Genomic DNA, 16,384 nt, shown 5'->3' with positions numbered 1-16,384 from the left:
GAGTTTGAAGCCAGCCAGGTCTGCAGAGTCAGTTCCAGGACAGCCTGGGCAACACAGAGATACCCTGTCTCGAGAACCAACCAACCAAGCAACCAACCAAATGAAAGAATCCTACAGGAAGACACAGTGGTGCACACTTGTAATTCCAGTTCTGTGGTAGCTGAGGCTGGAGGATAGCCTTGAGTCTGAAGTCATCCAAGGCTACAGAGTGAGACCCTGTCTCAAACAAAGAGGAAACCCTGGCTGTTCCTCCCATGGAGTTTTCTCCCACTCTCAGGAATTCTTTCTCACTTTTCCTTAATAAATTTAGATTAACGCTGCTAAAAACAATTCTAAGTCATGGTCCCCCGAATACTTGGTCAGAACCCCTTAACTTTCATCTCCACGATGTGAAAACTCTTGCTCTGCCGTTACACAAGTCTTCTGGCCTTGGATGTCCTCTCTGAGTAGTTCTGCATCTACAGACCCTAACTGCGCTTCTCGGCTTCAGTCTCTGTTGGTCCACACTGTACCTGGGGTTGAGTCCATTTCTCCTCTCTTGTAATAGCATTCAAGGAAGTCACCACAGCCTGGTACAGTGGCGCATGCCTATACTCCTAGCTCTCTGGAGGCTGAGGTAGAGGATTCAGGGGTCAAGGCCAGGGCCCGAGAGAGATAGTTCACTGAGAAAGACCTTGAGTTCCATCCCTAGAAACACCTTCACAGAGTTGTCCTCTGGCCTTCATCCATGTGTAATGTGGCATGTGTGCCCCCTCCCCCTATACAAGTAATAAATTAATAAGTTCAAGGCCAAGGCCAACCTGGGCCTTTTCCAATGAGAGAGACATAGAGACAGAATCAGAGACACAGAGAAAACCATCCTGAGGACTGGACCTGGTGGGCACACCTTTAATCCCAGCACTCAGGAGGCAGAGGCAGGCAGATCTTTGTGAGTTCAAGGTCAGCCTGGTCTACAGAGCAAGATCCAGGTCAAAAGAAGAGGAGGAAGAGGAGGCAGGGAAGAAACCACCCTGAACAAAGTGAAGGCAGAACCCTGGTCCTGTGCAACTGTTACGGGAACTGGGTCAGGGGGAGGTGGTTCCCGCTACCAGACTTGCTGGCGCAGAGGTAACCAAGCAACCTCAGGGCCAGTGGCTGAACGTTTACTCTGGGCAGATGTCAGACTGTCTAAGATGCAGTCCAGACCCAAAGCTGGCTGGAGATGCCCTGGAGAATCTTATCTTGGACGTCCTGAAAGATGGACAGAACCATCGCATAGTTTCTACTGTAGGCTTCAGAGGCATGCTTTGTCTTCAGCTGTACTCTGCTCACACCGACCGTGGTGAACCTTTCAAGCAGGCCTCAGCCTTGGACTTTGCTGCTCACGTCTGCACTGGTCGATGGTAGCTGAGAATCCTGGGCAGGCTCTTCATCCTCCATCCCCTCAGCTGATCTCTGCTGGCCTGTCCCCTGTCACGTCCGTCCAGCCAGAGTCTGCTTCGCCCTGTTTCTTTAGTAGTTCTCCACCTACTGCTCCTCAACTGTAAGCTCCATCTTGAGGATGCTGTTGGCTCTTCATGAAGATGCCATACGTTTTTGGCCGCCCCTCCCCCACTCCCCTTGGAGCTAGCGTTCCTCCTGTGCAGACCCTGCACTCTCGTCTCTGGCCTCCCTTGAATAGTCGTCTGGCCAACTTTACAACTTTACAAATTATGTGTCACGCTGAGCAGTGGTGGTGGCGGCGGCGGCGGCGGCGGCGGCGGCGGCGGCGGCGGCGGCGGCGCACGCCTTTAATCCCAGCACTCGGGAGGCAGAGGCAGGCGGATCTCTGTGAGTTTGAGGCCAGCCTGGGCTACAGAGTGAGTTCCAAGACAGCTAGGACTGCACAGAGAAACCCTGTCTCGAAGAACCAAACCAAACCAAAAGAAATAATGTCACAAATAATTTTATCTTTTGACTTTTTTTTCAGTTTTCAGATTTTATTTTCACTATTATTGTTTTATTATTACTAGTTATGGGAGGCTTCATGTGCATGCCATATAAGGAGTATGGAGAACAGAGGACAACTTTGTAGATTCTGGGGATTGAGCTCAGAGGCAAGCACTTTTATTCATTCAGCCGTCTTGCTGGCTCAGATGTTTTTATTTTAAAGACAGGGTCTTACACAGCAACCCAGGTTGGTCTGTACTCCCATCAATCCTCCTGTCTCAGAAGTCTCAAGTGCTAGGATTAATAGGTGTGTATCATGCGCTTCTAGTCAGGGTCTCAGGAAGTTGCCTAGCCTGGCCTTGAACTCAGTTTATAGCCCAGCCTAAGTTTGGAACTTGGAATCCTTCGACCTCAGCCTTCTAACTAGCTGCAGTGACAGACAGGCCCCCAGCACCGGGCACAGCTAAGGTGACAGCAGCTGTAAGGACAGATTTCAGAACCCACGGCAAGACAAGTGAGAGGCTGGGGAGCAGATGGGTGGCAAGAGCATTTCGAACTGGATTCTGGCACACAGCTGGGCATGGCCAAGTGCATGCCCACAACCCCAGCACTGACTGGGGTGGGAGCAGACAGGAAGATGAACAGGGCTTGTTAGTCAGCCAGCTTGGGTATGTGGGGGTGGGGTGGGAATAGGTGTGTGTGGGGGGACCCATAGCTAGTTCCACGTTCAGGGACAGTTCTGTCTCAAGGGAACTAAATAGGAAGTGATAGAGCAGGATGCCTGATGTCCTTTTCTGTCACACTCGAAGACACATGTGCACACACACACACATACACGGGGCGGGGGGGAGGAGGGGGGGGGAGGAAGACGGATGGACAGGACGGGACGACAATCAGTAATGGACTGGGCATGGTAGTACACACCTTGAATCTCTGAGTGCAAGGCAGCCCGATCTACTCAGTGAATTCTGGGCCAGCTGGGACTGTGCAGTGAGACCCTGAATGGATGAGAAGGCAGTGGTGGAGGAAAGTCTGGGTCAGAGACAAGGTTCTGGGTTGGTCCCGGCTTTGTTTTGACTGTGGGATCTTAAATGAGTCTGGGTCTTAGGTTCCTCTCCAGAAGGTCAGCACTCTTTCTGTGAGAGTGTAGGGAAAAGGGGCCAGCCAAAGAAACCCACCCTGGCCCTGAAACCCAGAGCCAGCCAAAGAAATCCACCCTGGCCCTGGAAACCAGAGCCAGTGAAAGAAACACTTTAGCCCTGAACCCAGAACCTAAGAAACACACCCTGACTCTGAAACCAAAGAAACACTTTGTCTCTAGAATCAGAGCCAGTGAAAGAAAAATGCCCTGGCCTTAGAATTCGAGCCAAAAAGCTGAGGTGGGGCGTGGGGGTGGGGACGACGAGTGAAAGAAACACAGTTTGGCCCTGAAATCAGGGCCATCTCTGCCCCTGACCAACGAAACTAACCAATCCCTGAGCAGGAAAAACTAACCAATCCCTGAGCAGAACATCTTCTCCCTGGAGAAGCTCCGCCCCTAAGAAGCCCTCTATGAGCCCCGCCCCCCCGTTCAGGTGTTGGCCCCTCTGCCCGATCAGGTGTTGGCTGTGCTTTCCTTTCCCACCCTGGCAGAGGCAGCCACTCTCCTGGACTCCTCGTCCCAAATAAATCTCTTTCTTAAAAGAGTCTTGGGTGAAGATCTTCATTTACCAGTGCAGAACAGAAGAACCCTGCCGAGACATCCCTTGGGGTACTGAGCAAGGTGGAGCAGAAAAAGGAACAACTTTTCCCTGGAGTCGGAGGAAATGGCTGCATTTCTGCAGAGGCTTCCCCTTTAGCAGAATGATTCTTTTCTTTTCCTTCTTTCCTTCTTCCTTCCTTCCTTCCTTCCTTCCTTCCTTCCTTCCTTCCTTCCTTCCTTCCTTCCTTCTTTCTCTCTTTCCTTCTTTCCTTCCTTCCTTCTTTCTTTCTTTCTTTTAATTTTTTTTTTTTTTTTCAGAGCTGAGGACCAAACCCAGGGCCTTGCACTTGCTAGGCAAGTGCTCTACCACTGAGCTAAATCCCCACCCCTGATGTTTTTCAATACAGCGTTTCTCTGTGTAGCCCTGGCTGCTCTGGAACTCACTCTGTAGAACAGGCTGGTCTTGAACTCGCAGAGATCCACCTTCCTCTGCCTTCTGCGTGCTGGGATTAAAAGTGTGCCCCATCACCGCCCATGCCATGGCACTCTTGTGGGAGTCAAAGAAGAACTTGAAAGTCAGTGCTCTCCGTCCACCACGTGGGGCCCAGGGACTGAACATCAATCAGGCTCGCTGGCAGCACTAATCTGCTGAGCCACCTCGCAGGTCCAGGCCCACGGCTTGGTTCTCCTCGGTTACCTGTGCAACATCTAATTCAATGTCAAGGACTGAAATGGGACTCAGGAAAAACATTTAGATGGCCTGGACACCTCCCTACTCAGGCTGACACATGGAGCCAGTTATGCGCACTCACTAATGAAAACAGGATAAAAACAGAACATCCCTAAAAACACATTTAAAATTTCCCTGCATTCCAGAGCGTGTCTAATGCAAGCGCCCTAATTTTGGACTTTAAACCTAACCCCCTATTTTCTTTCCAGAGAGTTTGCCAGGGTGGTCCCAAAGGAGGGAGAAGACTCTGGAGGCCACGCCCAGTCTCTTTCTTCAGGGTCACAGTCTGCAGGGGAGGACAGGGAGGTGGGGCCACTTGAAAGCTGAACTCTCTCAGGACAAGAGACTCTGTAGAAACTTAGAAACTTGTCTTTTGTGTGTGACCTGACCCAGAAACTCTGGGGGAGTTTGAGCAAGATCGTCATGTTCTCCGAGGCAGCTGCTTATGAGAGAGTCCATCGGGAAAATGTCCACAAGCCTGGGAACCTAAGGAAGGGGATTATTGGCTGTGCTCTTTCTCATTAGTACACCTGATCTTCCTTTTCAACACTGGGGAGCAAATTCTAGAACCCAAGCCAGGCGGTGGTGGCGCACGCCTTCAATCCCAGCACTGGGGAGGCAGAGGTAGGCAGATCTCTGTGAGTTCGAGGCCAGCCTGGACTACAGAGCGAGTTCCAGGAAAGGCACAAAGCTACACAGAGAAACCCTGTCTCGTAAAACCAAAAAAAAAAAAAAAAAAATCTAGAACCCAGATAGCGTTTCTCAACTTTATTTGGCCTAGTGCTAATGGCAGGAGAGAGAAAGAGAGAGAGAGAGAGAGAGAGAGAGAGAGAGAGAGAGAGAGAGAGAGAGCTGAGTCCTAAATAAGAGCAGGGAACATTTCCTGCTCTCCAGATGCTGAGGCAGCCATCCCTGCACATTTCTTGTTTTGCTTTTGTGTTTTTGAATTGATGCTGTTGTGTTGTTGATTTATTCTATTTTATTTTATTTTTCCTGTGTTGAGTCAGGATCTCATGTCACCCAGACTGGTCTTACTCACTGTATGGTCAAGGATAAACCTGCATGTGAGTGTGTGCACCCCAAAGCAGTCACATGGAAGTCACGGGACAACTTAAGAGAGCTGGTTTTCTCTTTCTACCATGTGGGTTCTCAGGGTCAAATTCAAGCTGTGAAGCTTGGCAGCAATAACCCTTACCACTGAACCATCTTTTCTGGTCATGATCTTGAACCCAAATGGGATTAAAGGCGTGTGCCACCAACAGGTGCAGAGGATGGAACCCAGGCTTTGTGTGGGCCAGCAAGCACACTTCCGACTCCTCAGTCCTTTTCCTTCCTTCCATTTTTTGAGATAGGGTGTCAAATATCCTAGGCTGGTCTCAAAGCTGATATGTAGCTGAGTGTTTTTTTTTTTTTTTAAACTCTTTGGGGGCCCACCACCCAGCTTCCAAATAAATACACTGAGATTTATTCCTACTTATGAATGTCCAGCCTTACCTTGGCTTGTTTCTAGCCAGCTTTTCTTCCTTTTTTTGTGCAATTAAAATGTTTGCTTTTGGGTGGTGTTGGGTTTGAACCTAGAGCCTTGTGCATGTTAGGCCAGCAATACACCACTGAGATGTATGTCCCCAGCTTAGAAGAGTACATTTGGAGTATGCAATAGATGATGCTCATGAATGTTATGTGACATCTCCAACAAAACAAAGACAACAAAGCAGGCAAAGGCAAAGAGGTGATTGGACAGTCCAAGCACGAGACACTGGAATCCACAGACCACAGCTGGACCCTGAAGCAGGAGAGTCGTGAGTTCCAGGGCAGCCTGCACCACATGGGAGACCCGCCTCAAGGAGAGGAGAGGGTCAGCTGGTCCTGGCAAGTCAGTTCACTTCCTCGGACTTGGGGAGCCGTGGACCCCCTCGTTGCCTGCCGTTCCCAAGAGTGGAAACTGCACTGTCAACTAGGCTAAGCTGGCTTAATCATCTATTAAAACAATGGAAATTTGTTTAATTTTTTTTTAATGAAGCAAAATATGGGCTGTGTCCAAAGGATCTTGACTTTCGAAGGCTCTTCCTGAACCAAAGCCATAAGCCAGCCGACAAACACTGGCCTGCTTTAGTCCATGGAAAATTCCAGATGTTTGTAGCTTTTCAACTGACAAGTTGACAGCCAGGGGAGATGCTGATTTCAGTGAATCAGGAGACCTTATTAGCTCCTTATTCTGTGGAACAAAGAGCAGTCCCATGGGGCATATTGTATAAGAAGCCATATATAGTATGTGACCTTAAAAACACCATTAAAAACTATTTTGATTGTTTCATTAGCTTTTCTTACAGATCCAAAGTCAGAGGAGCAGCCATTACTAACAACAGTGCTTCCAGAGCTGAGACTTAACCTGTACCCTGATGGTGGGGACTTAAATAGACACATAATTAATTAATTAAATTAATTAATTTTCTCCCCCAGACAAGGTTTCTCTGAGTAGCCCTGGATATCCTGGATCTCACTCTGTAGACCATGTTGGCCTCGAACTCACTGAGATCTGCCTGTGATCCCTCTACCTCCAGAGTGCTGGGATTAAAGGCAGGCATCACCACAGCCTAGCAACACAGTTTCTCTCTCTTTTTTTCTGTGGGCATGCGTGTACATTGTTCATGTGGGTGCACAAGCATGTGTGAATAGGTGCTTTCAGCAGCTAGAAGTAAATAGTGAGTATCTTCTTCAGTCCTTCTCCACATTATTATTATTTATTGAGACAGGGTTGCTTATGGAACCCAGAGCTTACTGATTGGCTAGGCTGACTGGCCAATGAGCTCCAGGAATCAGCCTGTCTCTGCTCTCCTCAATTCTAGCCCTGGGATTACATACATGCACCTCAGAGCCCCTAGCTTTCTCTCTCTTTCTTTTTTTTTTCTTTTTCTTTTCCTTTCTTTCTTTCTTTTTGTTTTTTTTTTTGTTTGTTTGTTTTTGTTTTTTTTTTTTTTTTTGGCTTTTCAAGACAGGGTTTTTCTGTAGCTTTGGAGCCTGTCCTGGAACTCACTCTGTAGACCAGGCTGGCCTCGCTTCCTTTTCTTTCTTTCTCTCTTTCTTTCTTTCTTTTTTTTTTTTTTTTTGGTTTTTCGAGACAGAGTTTCTCTGTGTAGCTTTGCGCCTTTCCTAGGACTCACCTGGTAGCCCAGGCTGGCCTCGAACTCACAGAGATCCGCCTGCCTCTGCCTCCCGGCTCTCACTTTCTTATGTCAGTTCTAGGGAGCTGAATTTAGATCTTCGTGCTATGTGTAAAGCATTTAACAGTCCTTCTTCCTGGCCTCTGGATACATAGTTTCTAGGAGGTCTTTGGTAACATGTATCAAAAGCCTTACTGCTTTCTTTCTTTTTTTAAAGATTTATTTATTATGTACAGTGTCTTGTCTGCATGCCAGAAGAGGGCACCAGATCTCATTACAGATGGTTGTGAGCCACCATGTGGGTGCTGGGAACTGAACTCAGGACCTCTGGAAAAGAGAGCAGTCAGTGCTCTAACCGCTGAGCCATCTCTCCAGCCCCCCTTACTGCTTTCTTGACTCTTCTGTGGCTGGAATAGACGGTAGTGCACTCAAGGCAGGAACCTGGAGGCAGGAACCGAAGCAGAGCCGGTAGAGGAACGCTGCCTACTGGCCTGCTCCTCACGGCTTGCTCAGCTTGTTGTTTTTCTATGCAATCCAGGACCACCTGCTCAGGAGTGGCACTACCCGCAGTGGGATGGGCCTTCCCCTTCAATCATTAATCAAGAAAATGCCCAGCCGGATGGTGGTGCCACATGCCTTTGATCTCTGTGAGTTCGAGGCCAGCCTGGTCTGCAGAGCGAGGTCCAGGACAGGCACCAAAACTACACAGAGCTACGAGAGGTTTCTGTCTCGAAAAACAAAACAAAAACAAAAAAAAAAAAAAAAAAAAGAAAGAAAGAAAAAAGAAAAGAAAAGAAAATGCCCAACAGACTTGCTTCCAGACCCACCGGACGGAGGCATTTTCTTGGCTGTAGTCTCCTCTTCCCAGATGACCCTAGCTTGCATCGAGTTGACAAAAAAAAAAAAAAAAAAAAGCCAGTACTTAACCTATATATTTACCTCATGACCTAATACCTTTACAGCTGGGAACTTACTGGAAATTATATTAGGAAGTAAAGATTTATAAGAAAATCCAGGTCAACATATAATAGCAGAAAACTGTAAACAGTGACTAACTGTAAAATTAGTGACATGTGGTCATAGCATAAAATTCTACTAATAATCACGTACGTATGCTTGCACATATGCGGAAACACGTTCACGATACAGTGATGTTTTCAAAAGCATAAATTAACGAGGCCAGGCATGGTGGTGTACACCTGTAATCCCAGTCCTTGGGAAGCACAAGCAGCAAGTTCATTCAAGGTCATTCTTAGCTGCAAAGCAAGCTTGAGGCCAGCCTGAGGTCCATGAGTTCCTGTTTGAAGACCCCCCCTTCCACAACAAACCTAAGCTAAACAGCCCTGGATGTTTAGGAAATGCTTTCTCCTGTGTTGTTGAGAGCCACACAGGGAGCAGGGACTCCATACACACAGCTTCATGACGAGGGACTGCCAGAGAATCACTCCGAACAGTGACTGAACTAGAGAGACACTGGACTCAGTGTCTGTACTGGAACACTTATGGACCCACCCCCCAACCCCTGAATGTGGATGGCATTCTGTATCTCATGCTGCAGAGCTCTTTAAGGTCTTGAAGGCTGGATCCCTCCCTGAGCATCGTGAAGCCGTGGGAGTTTCCCACAGACTTCCTGTGCTCCGTTTGGTAATTAGTCAGATGACTGGCCTGGCTGACAATAGACAAGTTCTCTGGAATGTGTGACCCTATACAACCAGCCCCAGATGCTTCCCCAGGAAACAAATGCACGGTGTGCAGACTCGGGTGTGGTTTTCATACCAGTTTGGCAACAACACAAGAGCCCGGCATCTCCTAGACCCGCAGGCCTGGTGCTCCCCTTTACCGTTTTGGCAGGTATGAATTTTCTGATAAACTGAAGCAAGTCATCAGCTGGCAGGCCTGCAGACATTCAAGCCGACCCCGAATTATAAACAAGCTTAAAGAAGAAAGAACAAGCCTTAAGTGACCAGTCTACAAGCCAAATAGTAGACTACAGAACTTGCACTGACTGCTCTTCCAGAGTTCCTGAGTTCAATTCCCAACAACCATGTAGTGGTTCACAACCATCCGTAATGAGATCTGGTGCCCTCTTCCGGTGTGCAGACAGAACACTGTATACATAATAAATAAATATATTTAAAAGAAAAAAAAAACATGTTCTTTTCATTCTACTTCCATTTAGATAGGTAGGGAATATTTACAAAACTTGTGTGCAAGCCTGTGTGTGGTGTCTGTGAGGGCACGTGTGCCTGTTAAGGTCAGATGTTGACATTCCTCGATGGCTTATTACATTATTTGCTTACACCATTTATTTCGTTTTTCGCTTGTGCATGCATATGCCATGGTCCAATGTGGATGTCAGAGGACACCCTGTGGGAGTCTGTTCTCTCCTTCCACCATAATGGGTCCCAGAACTCAGGTCATCAGGCTTGGCAGTAAGGACCTTTACCTGCTGAGCCACCTCACCAGACCCACTTTTTTTTTTTTCAAATTGACACAGGCTCTCCTTAAGCTAGCTACGGGAACTCAGGATTCACCTGCCTCTGCTTCCCAAGTGCTGGAGTTACAGGTGTCGCCACCATGTCAGAATCCTCCACTTCAGTTTTTGAGAGTTCTCTAACTGAATTTGGGGTTCACAGGCTTGACTGCAGTCATGTGAGTTCCCAGAAGCGTCCTTTCTTTTCCTCCCACAGCAGTTACAAACTTCTGTGAGCCTGGAGGTTCTGAACTCAGGTCCTCACACGTCACAGCCAAGTCTACCACCAAGTCCTGCACACACACACACACAGACACACACACAGACACACACACACAGACACACACACACACAGACACACACACAGACACACACACACACACACAGACACACAGACACACACAGACACAGACACACACACTGATTTATAATGAAAAGATTCTGCTGTGGACACACCTTCAGGCTGACCCTCTAACAGTGGCAGGCTACCGTCCAACTCCCTAGCAATGAGCAGGCTGTTTAATGTCTGCAGTTGGCATTGCCTGTTTCTTGACACTGGAGAAAAATAGGACAAATGTCCCCAAAGCTCAGCCCCTCTGTCTGATAAATAGGAAAGTTTTTTTGGCCTCCTTTTGGATAGATATGGCTTCATTCATTTTATAACCCTAGGGTGTGGCAGAGGGCCCAGCTAGCTAAATTTTTTTAAAAAAGATTTATTTATTTGTTATGTATACAGCATGTTTGCCTGCTTGCCAGAAGAGGGCACCAGATCTCATTACAGATGGTTGTGAGCCTCCATGTGGTTGCTGGGAATTGAACTCAGGACCTCTGGAAGAGCAGTCAGTGCTCTTAACCTCTGAGCCCCCAGCTAGCTAAATTAATGTTTTAAATCAAACACCCAGTCTTCAGTCCCAGCCCTAGGGGAGAACAAGCCAGCAGATCTCAAGATCAGCCAAGGCTACATAGTAAGACCCTGTCTCAAAAACAGAAACACTGTTGCCTTTGTTAGCTATTTGCCTCAATGTATTGAGATCTGCATCCACAGAGAGGTTTGCATCAGTATTTTCTTTTCTTTTACAACCCCCCAACCCCCCCCCCCAATAGTCCTGGCTGTCCTGGAACTCACTCTGTAGACCAGGCTGGGCTTGAACTCAGAGATCCTCCTGGGATCAAAGGCATTTGCCACTAGGCTCGGCTAACATTTTTCTACTTCACCTGAGAATTGTGTTTAGAGTGTGACTGGATTTTGTTTGTGGAACTGATTTTTTTTTTTAATTAAGAAAAATTTAAATTCATTTTACATACCAACCACAGATCCCCCTCTTCTACCCACCACCACCACCACCACACACACACATGGAACTGACTTTTTTTGGTTTCTCTGTGTAGCTCTGTGCCTTTCCTGGATGTTGCTCTGTAGACCAGGCTGACCTCGAACTCACAAAGATCCACCTGGCTCCCGAGTGCTGGGATTAAAGGCATGCACCACTGCCGCCCGGCAGAACTGATTTTTAGATGTTGGTATGGAGACTGAAGAGAGAGTTCAGTGGTTAAGAGCACTTGTGACTTTTGCAATGGACCAGCACCCACATGGCAGATCATGATCATCTCTAATATCTTACCGAGGATTGGCCGCCCTCTTCTGGCACCCCAGGGCTCTACAAGCATACAATACACAGACAAAACACCCTTAAGCACAAATAAATAAATAGGAATCAGATAGGCAAGAATGGTGATCAGGTGTCCTGAAGAGGCATTATTTATTTATCACATATGTTCCCCAGTTCAGAGCTCTCATGGCTGTTGGTGGGTATTAATGACTGAGCTAGAGATGATGAAAGGTAGAACCATGCTCCCCCAAGGGCAGTCCGACTCTGACCTTGTGGAGAGAGTGGGTTTTGCCAGATGGCAACACACCGGCTTCATGTTACCCAACCTCCTGGCAATGTCAGCAACAAAATCTGTGTGCCCTCTAGGTCAAACACCTTTCAGGCACAGGGAGGACACAAACACTCTAAGGGCACACGAGTCCAGGCTCTGGAATCTTGCTGCAGCATCAGGCTTGGAAGTGTAGTACCACTGAGATTTTTCTGAATCTGTTACTTCCCCGGTACAACAGGGATCAAAATTGTCTTTAAAATTGCTGTAAGGGTGAAATGAAATAAGCAAAAATCTAGCATAAGGTAGGCTGCAGAGTAAGCACACATGATGTGCATGTACAGGTTCGCAAAATTCTGAGGGGCAACTGTATTATAATTTGAGACAGGGTTCTGCTATATAGTCCATGCAGGAATGAGCCAAGACACCAGGCACAAACCGATAGATTTTGGATTATTTACCCCCAGAATTACTTATATAACTTAGTGTTCACCTTTAAAACCCCTGATTTTGGATACATGCTATTTTTCTTGTTAAAAACAAAACAAACCGGGCGGTGGTGGCACAGGCCTTTAATCCCAGCACTTGGGAGGCAGAGGCAGGTGGATCTCTGTGAGTTCGAAGCCAGCCTGGGCTACAGAGTGAGTTCCAGGAAAGACACAAAGCTACAGAGAGAAACCCTGTCTCGAAACAGACAAAACAAAAACCAAAAGATGTCCCTCTTTCTTGCCTGAACCTTGCTGTCATCCTTGAGTGCTATCTTTTCTCTCTCATTTTTCGCACTATTAAACAAGGCCAAAAAATGTAGTAAGGGACCAGCCAGCGCTGTTTAGTAAAAGCAGGCCCTGATGGTGGCGACTGTCTCAGGTCCAGAGACAACGCGAAGTTAGATCAGAGGGGCACTCGGAAGTGGAGATGGTCCTGTGCAGAAGGGCTGCCGGGCTCTGGGTGGCGAGTGCGACCCAAGCAGCCTCGGGGGCCGCCGAGTGACTGCAGGGCAGCTGGGCAGGGGCCCGGTCACCGAAGCAACTGAGTATTTTCTGCCCATAAAAACTGCCTACGCCACCAGCCACCCAACTGGAGAACAGCCGCCCCAGCCGCCGCGGGAGAGCCGCGGCGCAGCTCCCGAGCCTGGGCAGTTACTCCCGACATGCTCCTCCCGCAGATTTCAAACCACCACAACAGCCTCCCCGCACTCGCTCCGGCCTGCCCCAGCAACAGGCGGTGGCCGGCGTCTCATTGGCCGCGGCACGCGCTGCTGCGTCCTGATTGGCTGCGGAGTCGCCGGCCCTCTTCCGCGCTCGCAGCGGCCTCCATTTTGTCGGTAAAGGCAGGAGAAGGTTGGTCGAAGACGGAACTGTGGTGTGACTCGCTCGTGGACAGTGTTTGATCGTGCATCGTTTCTCCCTGGGAAGGGAGGGAGGTTTGGGGATCGAGAGGGAGTCGTCGCGCCACCGCCGCCCGAACTCGAAGTCGGTGAGTGGCGGGGACGGCCATGTTGGCCGCCGCGGAGCCCATTGTTGGGCCGGGCTGAGGAGGAAGCGGGGCTGGGCAGCGTGTCTTCCTGGGAGCTGAGCCCGCGGGCAGGGGCGACCAGCCCGTAGGCTCGCATTTCGGGTGGCCGAGTACGGACCTTGTGACAAAGAAAATCGGAGGCTTTCTCAGCCTTGTGAGGGTGTTTGCTAGTTTCGCAGTGAGAAACCTCGATGACCGTTCTTTCGAGGCGTGCACATCTTAAAATGCTAGGGTTACGGGACCGGGAGTGTGGACGCATCCCAACGCACCACGTACGTTTTGTGAACAGTGCCTTGGTGTGGAAGTGTTGGAAGCAGAAAATCCGGGTGGAACTCATGGTCCCTAGTTTCTTGGTGTGGTCCCGGAAGCAAAGGCTTCCTCAGTAGGCGGGTAGGACTTAGGAGACATCAAGGAGTTGTAAGTTGACATTTATGAGGTCAAAGAAACTCATGGTCTCATACATCTACCTTACTTTGAGGAAGTAGCAACAACCATTTACTTCTGTAGAAAGTTTAAGCGATCACTTTGAGTTATTTTCAAGTAATTCTATTTCCTTTTCTAGCTAGGACTTCTCTCACACTTGTGTGCTGAGGAGACTCGATGTTGGCCTCAGCGCCTAGGCTGAAATCAGCAGATTGGCTCATGAAAACTTATGTATTGAGACAAAGGAAAGGATCTAGCCGAAAGCAACATCTCTTATCCTGGGCTTGGCAGCAAGGAAGAGGACAAGGAGTGAAGATCCTGCAATCTGAACAGCAGACTGAAAGGTATAGTCACATCATAATGAGGCTAATCTTTTATGATAGAAATAAAACTAAGGACTATAGCCATGGTAGATCCCCGTAATCGTAGCACTCAAGGTTGGGGCAAAACTGCTTAAAGTTGGAGACCAGTCTGGTATGGGAAGACACTGCCCCAAGGGCGGTGGTGAAGTCAAGTGTTTCTTAGGCTATACACAGAATGAATCCATAGCCTTCACAAACAACTGGTATTTGTCTAAGGACTTGCTTTTTCATATTTTTGATAAATGGTCTGGTGGGGCAAGCCTGTCTAATGACATTTCTAGAACTGCAGCTTTGGAAACTTCAAAAAAGACATGGGCAATTTTACTTGTTTACATTTCTTTCCTTACAGGTGACAAAGAAGCTCAAGATGGGAGGTGGAGAGAGGTATAACATTCCAGCCCCTCAATCTAGAAATGTTAGTAAGAACCAACAACAGCACAACAGACAGAAGACCAAGGATCAGAATTCCCAGATGAAGATCGTTCATAAGAAAAAAGAAAGAGGACATGGGTATGCTCCATCGGCAGCTGCGTGGCAGGCCATGCAGAATGGGGGAAAGAACAAGAGCCTTTCTAACAACCCAAACTGGAATGCTAGCTTATCAAGTCCGAGCTTGCTTTTTAAGTCTCAAGTTAACCAGAACTATGCCGGAGCTAAATTTAGCGAACCGCCATCACCAAGTGTTCTCCCCAAGCCACCAAGCCACTGGGTTCCTGTTTCATTGAACCCTTCAGATAAGGAAATTATGACATTTCAACTTAAAACCCTACTTAAAGTACAGGTTTAAAATCCTAAGTACTAATTTTAAATTCTGTGATGTTCATACGTAGCCATAAGTTGATTTGACTTTAGGGAATTTTTATAAAAGTGCTAGTTTACAAGTATAAGCAGACATTTGATTTATGTCCTGTGTGCACTATATTGTAATAGTGTAGGGATAGTTTAATAATACTTGGTAGTTTTGCTAACTAAATTCAAGCTTAGATTTCGGGAACAGTAATCAGCTTTATTGTCTAGCAGGAAAACAGGAAAGAAAGAAAATCAGATAATAAGCATTTAGCTAAGATATACAAAGACTCCAAACAAGGTGCACAGTTCAGTTATGTGTTCTAGGGACCCAAACTGTAAGATCATGGGCATCTTATAAAAGTTGTACAGTGGTAAATGTGTAAAGGGCAATTGGAGCTTACTAGAATGAAGCCAAGTAGATAGCCCAAAATTTCTTAAATACAGTGGATTGGCATTTATACACCAAATCTTTTCCAAAAACAAATACTGAATAGCTCTCAAGTAACATTTTTATTTGCTAGCATCTTCCATAGCTACTGAGGTGATCTGGCCTCATGTCTACAAAGCTTGCTTGAAGCAGGGAGTTAGTTGTGCATGTGAAAATTAAATACGGAAGAAAAGAGCCATGTAAATACATGTAATGAGCTTGTAACATATGTAAAGTTTTTCTGGCCTTTATTCTACAAAAAGAGCCTATTTTTAGTGTGAATTTGCTGAATATAAGACCATGAACTGTTTTTTATACTATGGCCTAATTTTAAAGGTCTCCAGTTTTTAAAGACTGCCCTTGTGCTTAAGTGCCAGTGCATCGATGTAATTGATGTGATTGTGACCCATACAAAGTCAATTTATTGTATTAAGTTTTAATATTGAAAGGCTTTAAGCTGCAATTGCGTTTCCTGTTTTAAAAAAGAAATGTAAGATGCAGCATAAGATTCTCTCCCTGACCTTTTTAAACCCAAAGACTCATTTTGGCTTTATCAAATTCTGCAAGTAACTGATTAAGTGTGACCCAGGATTATTTATGCAAAGTAATCTTTAGCACGTTTAACCCCAAGAGCAAGTTACTTTTCAGTGCTTATAAGCAAAGTAGCCAATTTGTATTTCCTCAATTAAGTTCAGACCAGATACCTCCCAAATCAAATATTGAGTATCCTAAAGGACAAGTTCATAAAATTATGATCTGATTTTGAAGCATGAAATTCAGAAATAAAACTTTTCCCTCCCAGTAGGTCGTTTTCATTTAAATGATTTGTGGCTGCCTAATCTTGGATATGACTGTTAACCTGTGAGGCTACTGCTTTGCTTACTGTTTGTAAATCGAGCCTTACTTCTGAAGACAGGGTCTCTGAACTATGAGATTAAAGGTGTGCACCCAGCTTAGACTCAACTTCCTGTCCTACAGTGCTAACAGCAAAAAAACAAAAACAAAAACAAAAAAAAAAAAAAACGAACAACTTGTGT

General features: G+C 46.9%; 1 protein-coding gene across 2 annotated transcripts; it reads left to right on the top strand.

The window, feature by feature from the left end:
* The first annotated feature begins 13,166 nt into the window (after window positions 1-13,166).
* On the top strand, window positions 13,167-16,377 carry Pnrc2 (proline rich nuclear receptor coactivator 2). Of its 2 annotated transcripts, XR_013049396.1 has the most exons (3): window positions 13,167-13,307; window positions 13,909-14,113; window positions 14,481-16,377. XR_013049396.1 is itself a non-coding variant. In XM_076565400.1 (2 exons), exon 2 carries the CDS (start codon window positions 14,499-14,501, stop codon window positions 14,916-14,918), a length of 420 nt encoding a protein of 139 aa, XP_076421515.1. In that variant the 5' UTR covers window positions 13,975-14,113; window positions 14,481-14,498; the 3' UTR covers window positions 14,919-16,151. The 2 variants fall into 2 exon arrangements, 1 of the variants encoding a protein (XP_076421515.1); XM_076565400.1 differs by lacking the exon at window positions 13,167-13,307 and having other exon boundaries at window positions 13,975-14,113; window positions 14,481-16,151.
* The last annotated feature ends 7 nt before the right edge of the window (window positions 16,378-16,384 follow it).

The sequence above is a fragment of the Peromyscus maniculatus genome, chromosome 2 (genome assembly GCF_049852395.1).
Source record: "Peromyscus maniculatus bairdii isolate BWxNUB_F1_BW_parent chromosome 2, HU_Pman_BW_mat_3.1, whole genome shotgun sequence".
NCBI lineage: Eukaryota > Metazoa > Chordata > Mammalia > Rodentia > Cricetidae > Peromyscus > Peromyscus maniculatus.
Note: the sequence above shows the minus strand (reverse complement) of the source record. Positions and strands in the feature narration are given on the sequence as shown.

Bases quoted from the DNA above. Each gene is read 5' to 3' on its own strand.
- Pnrc2 (XM_076565400.1), top strand. From the start codon at position 14,499: ATGGGAGGTGGAGAGAGGTATAACATTCCAGCCCCTCAATCTAGAAAT.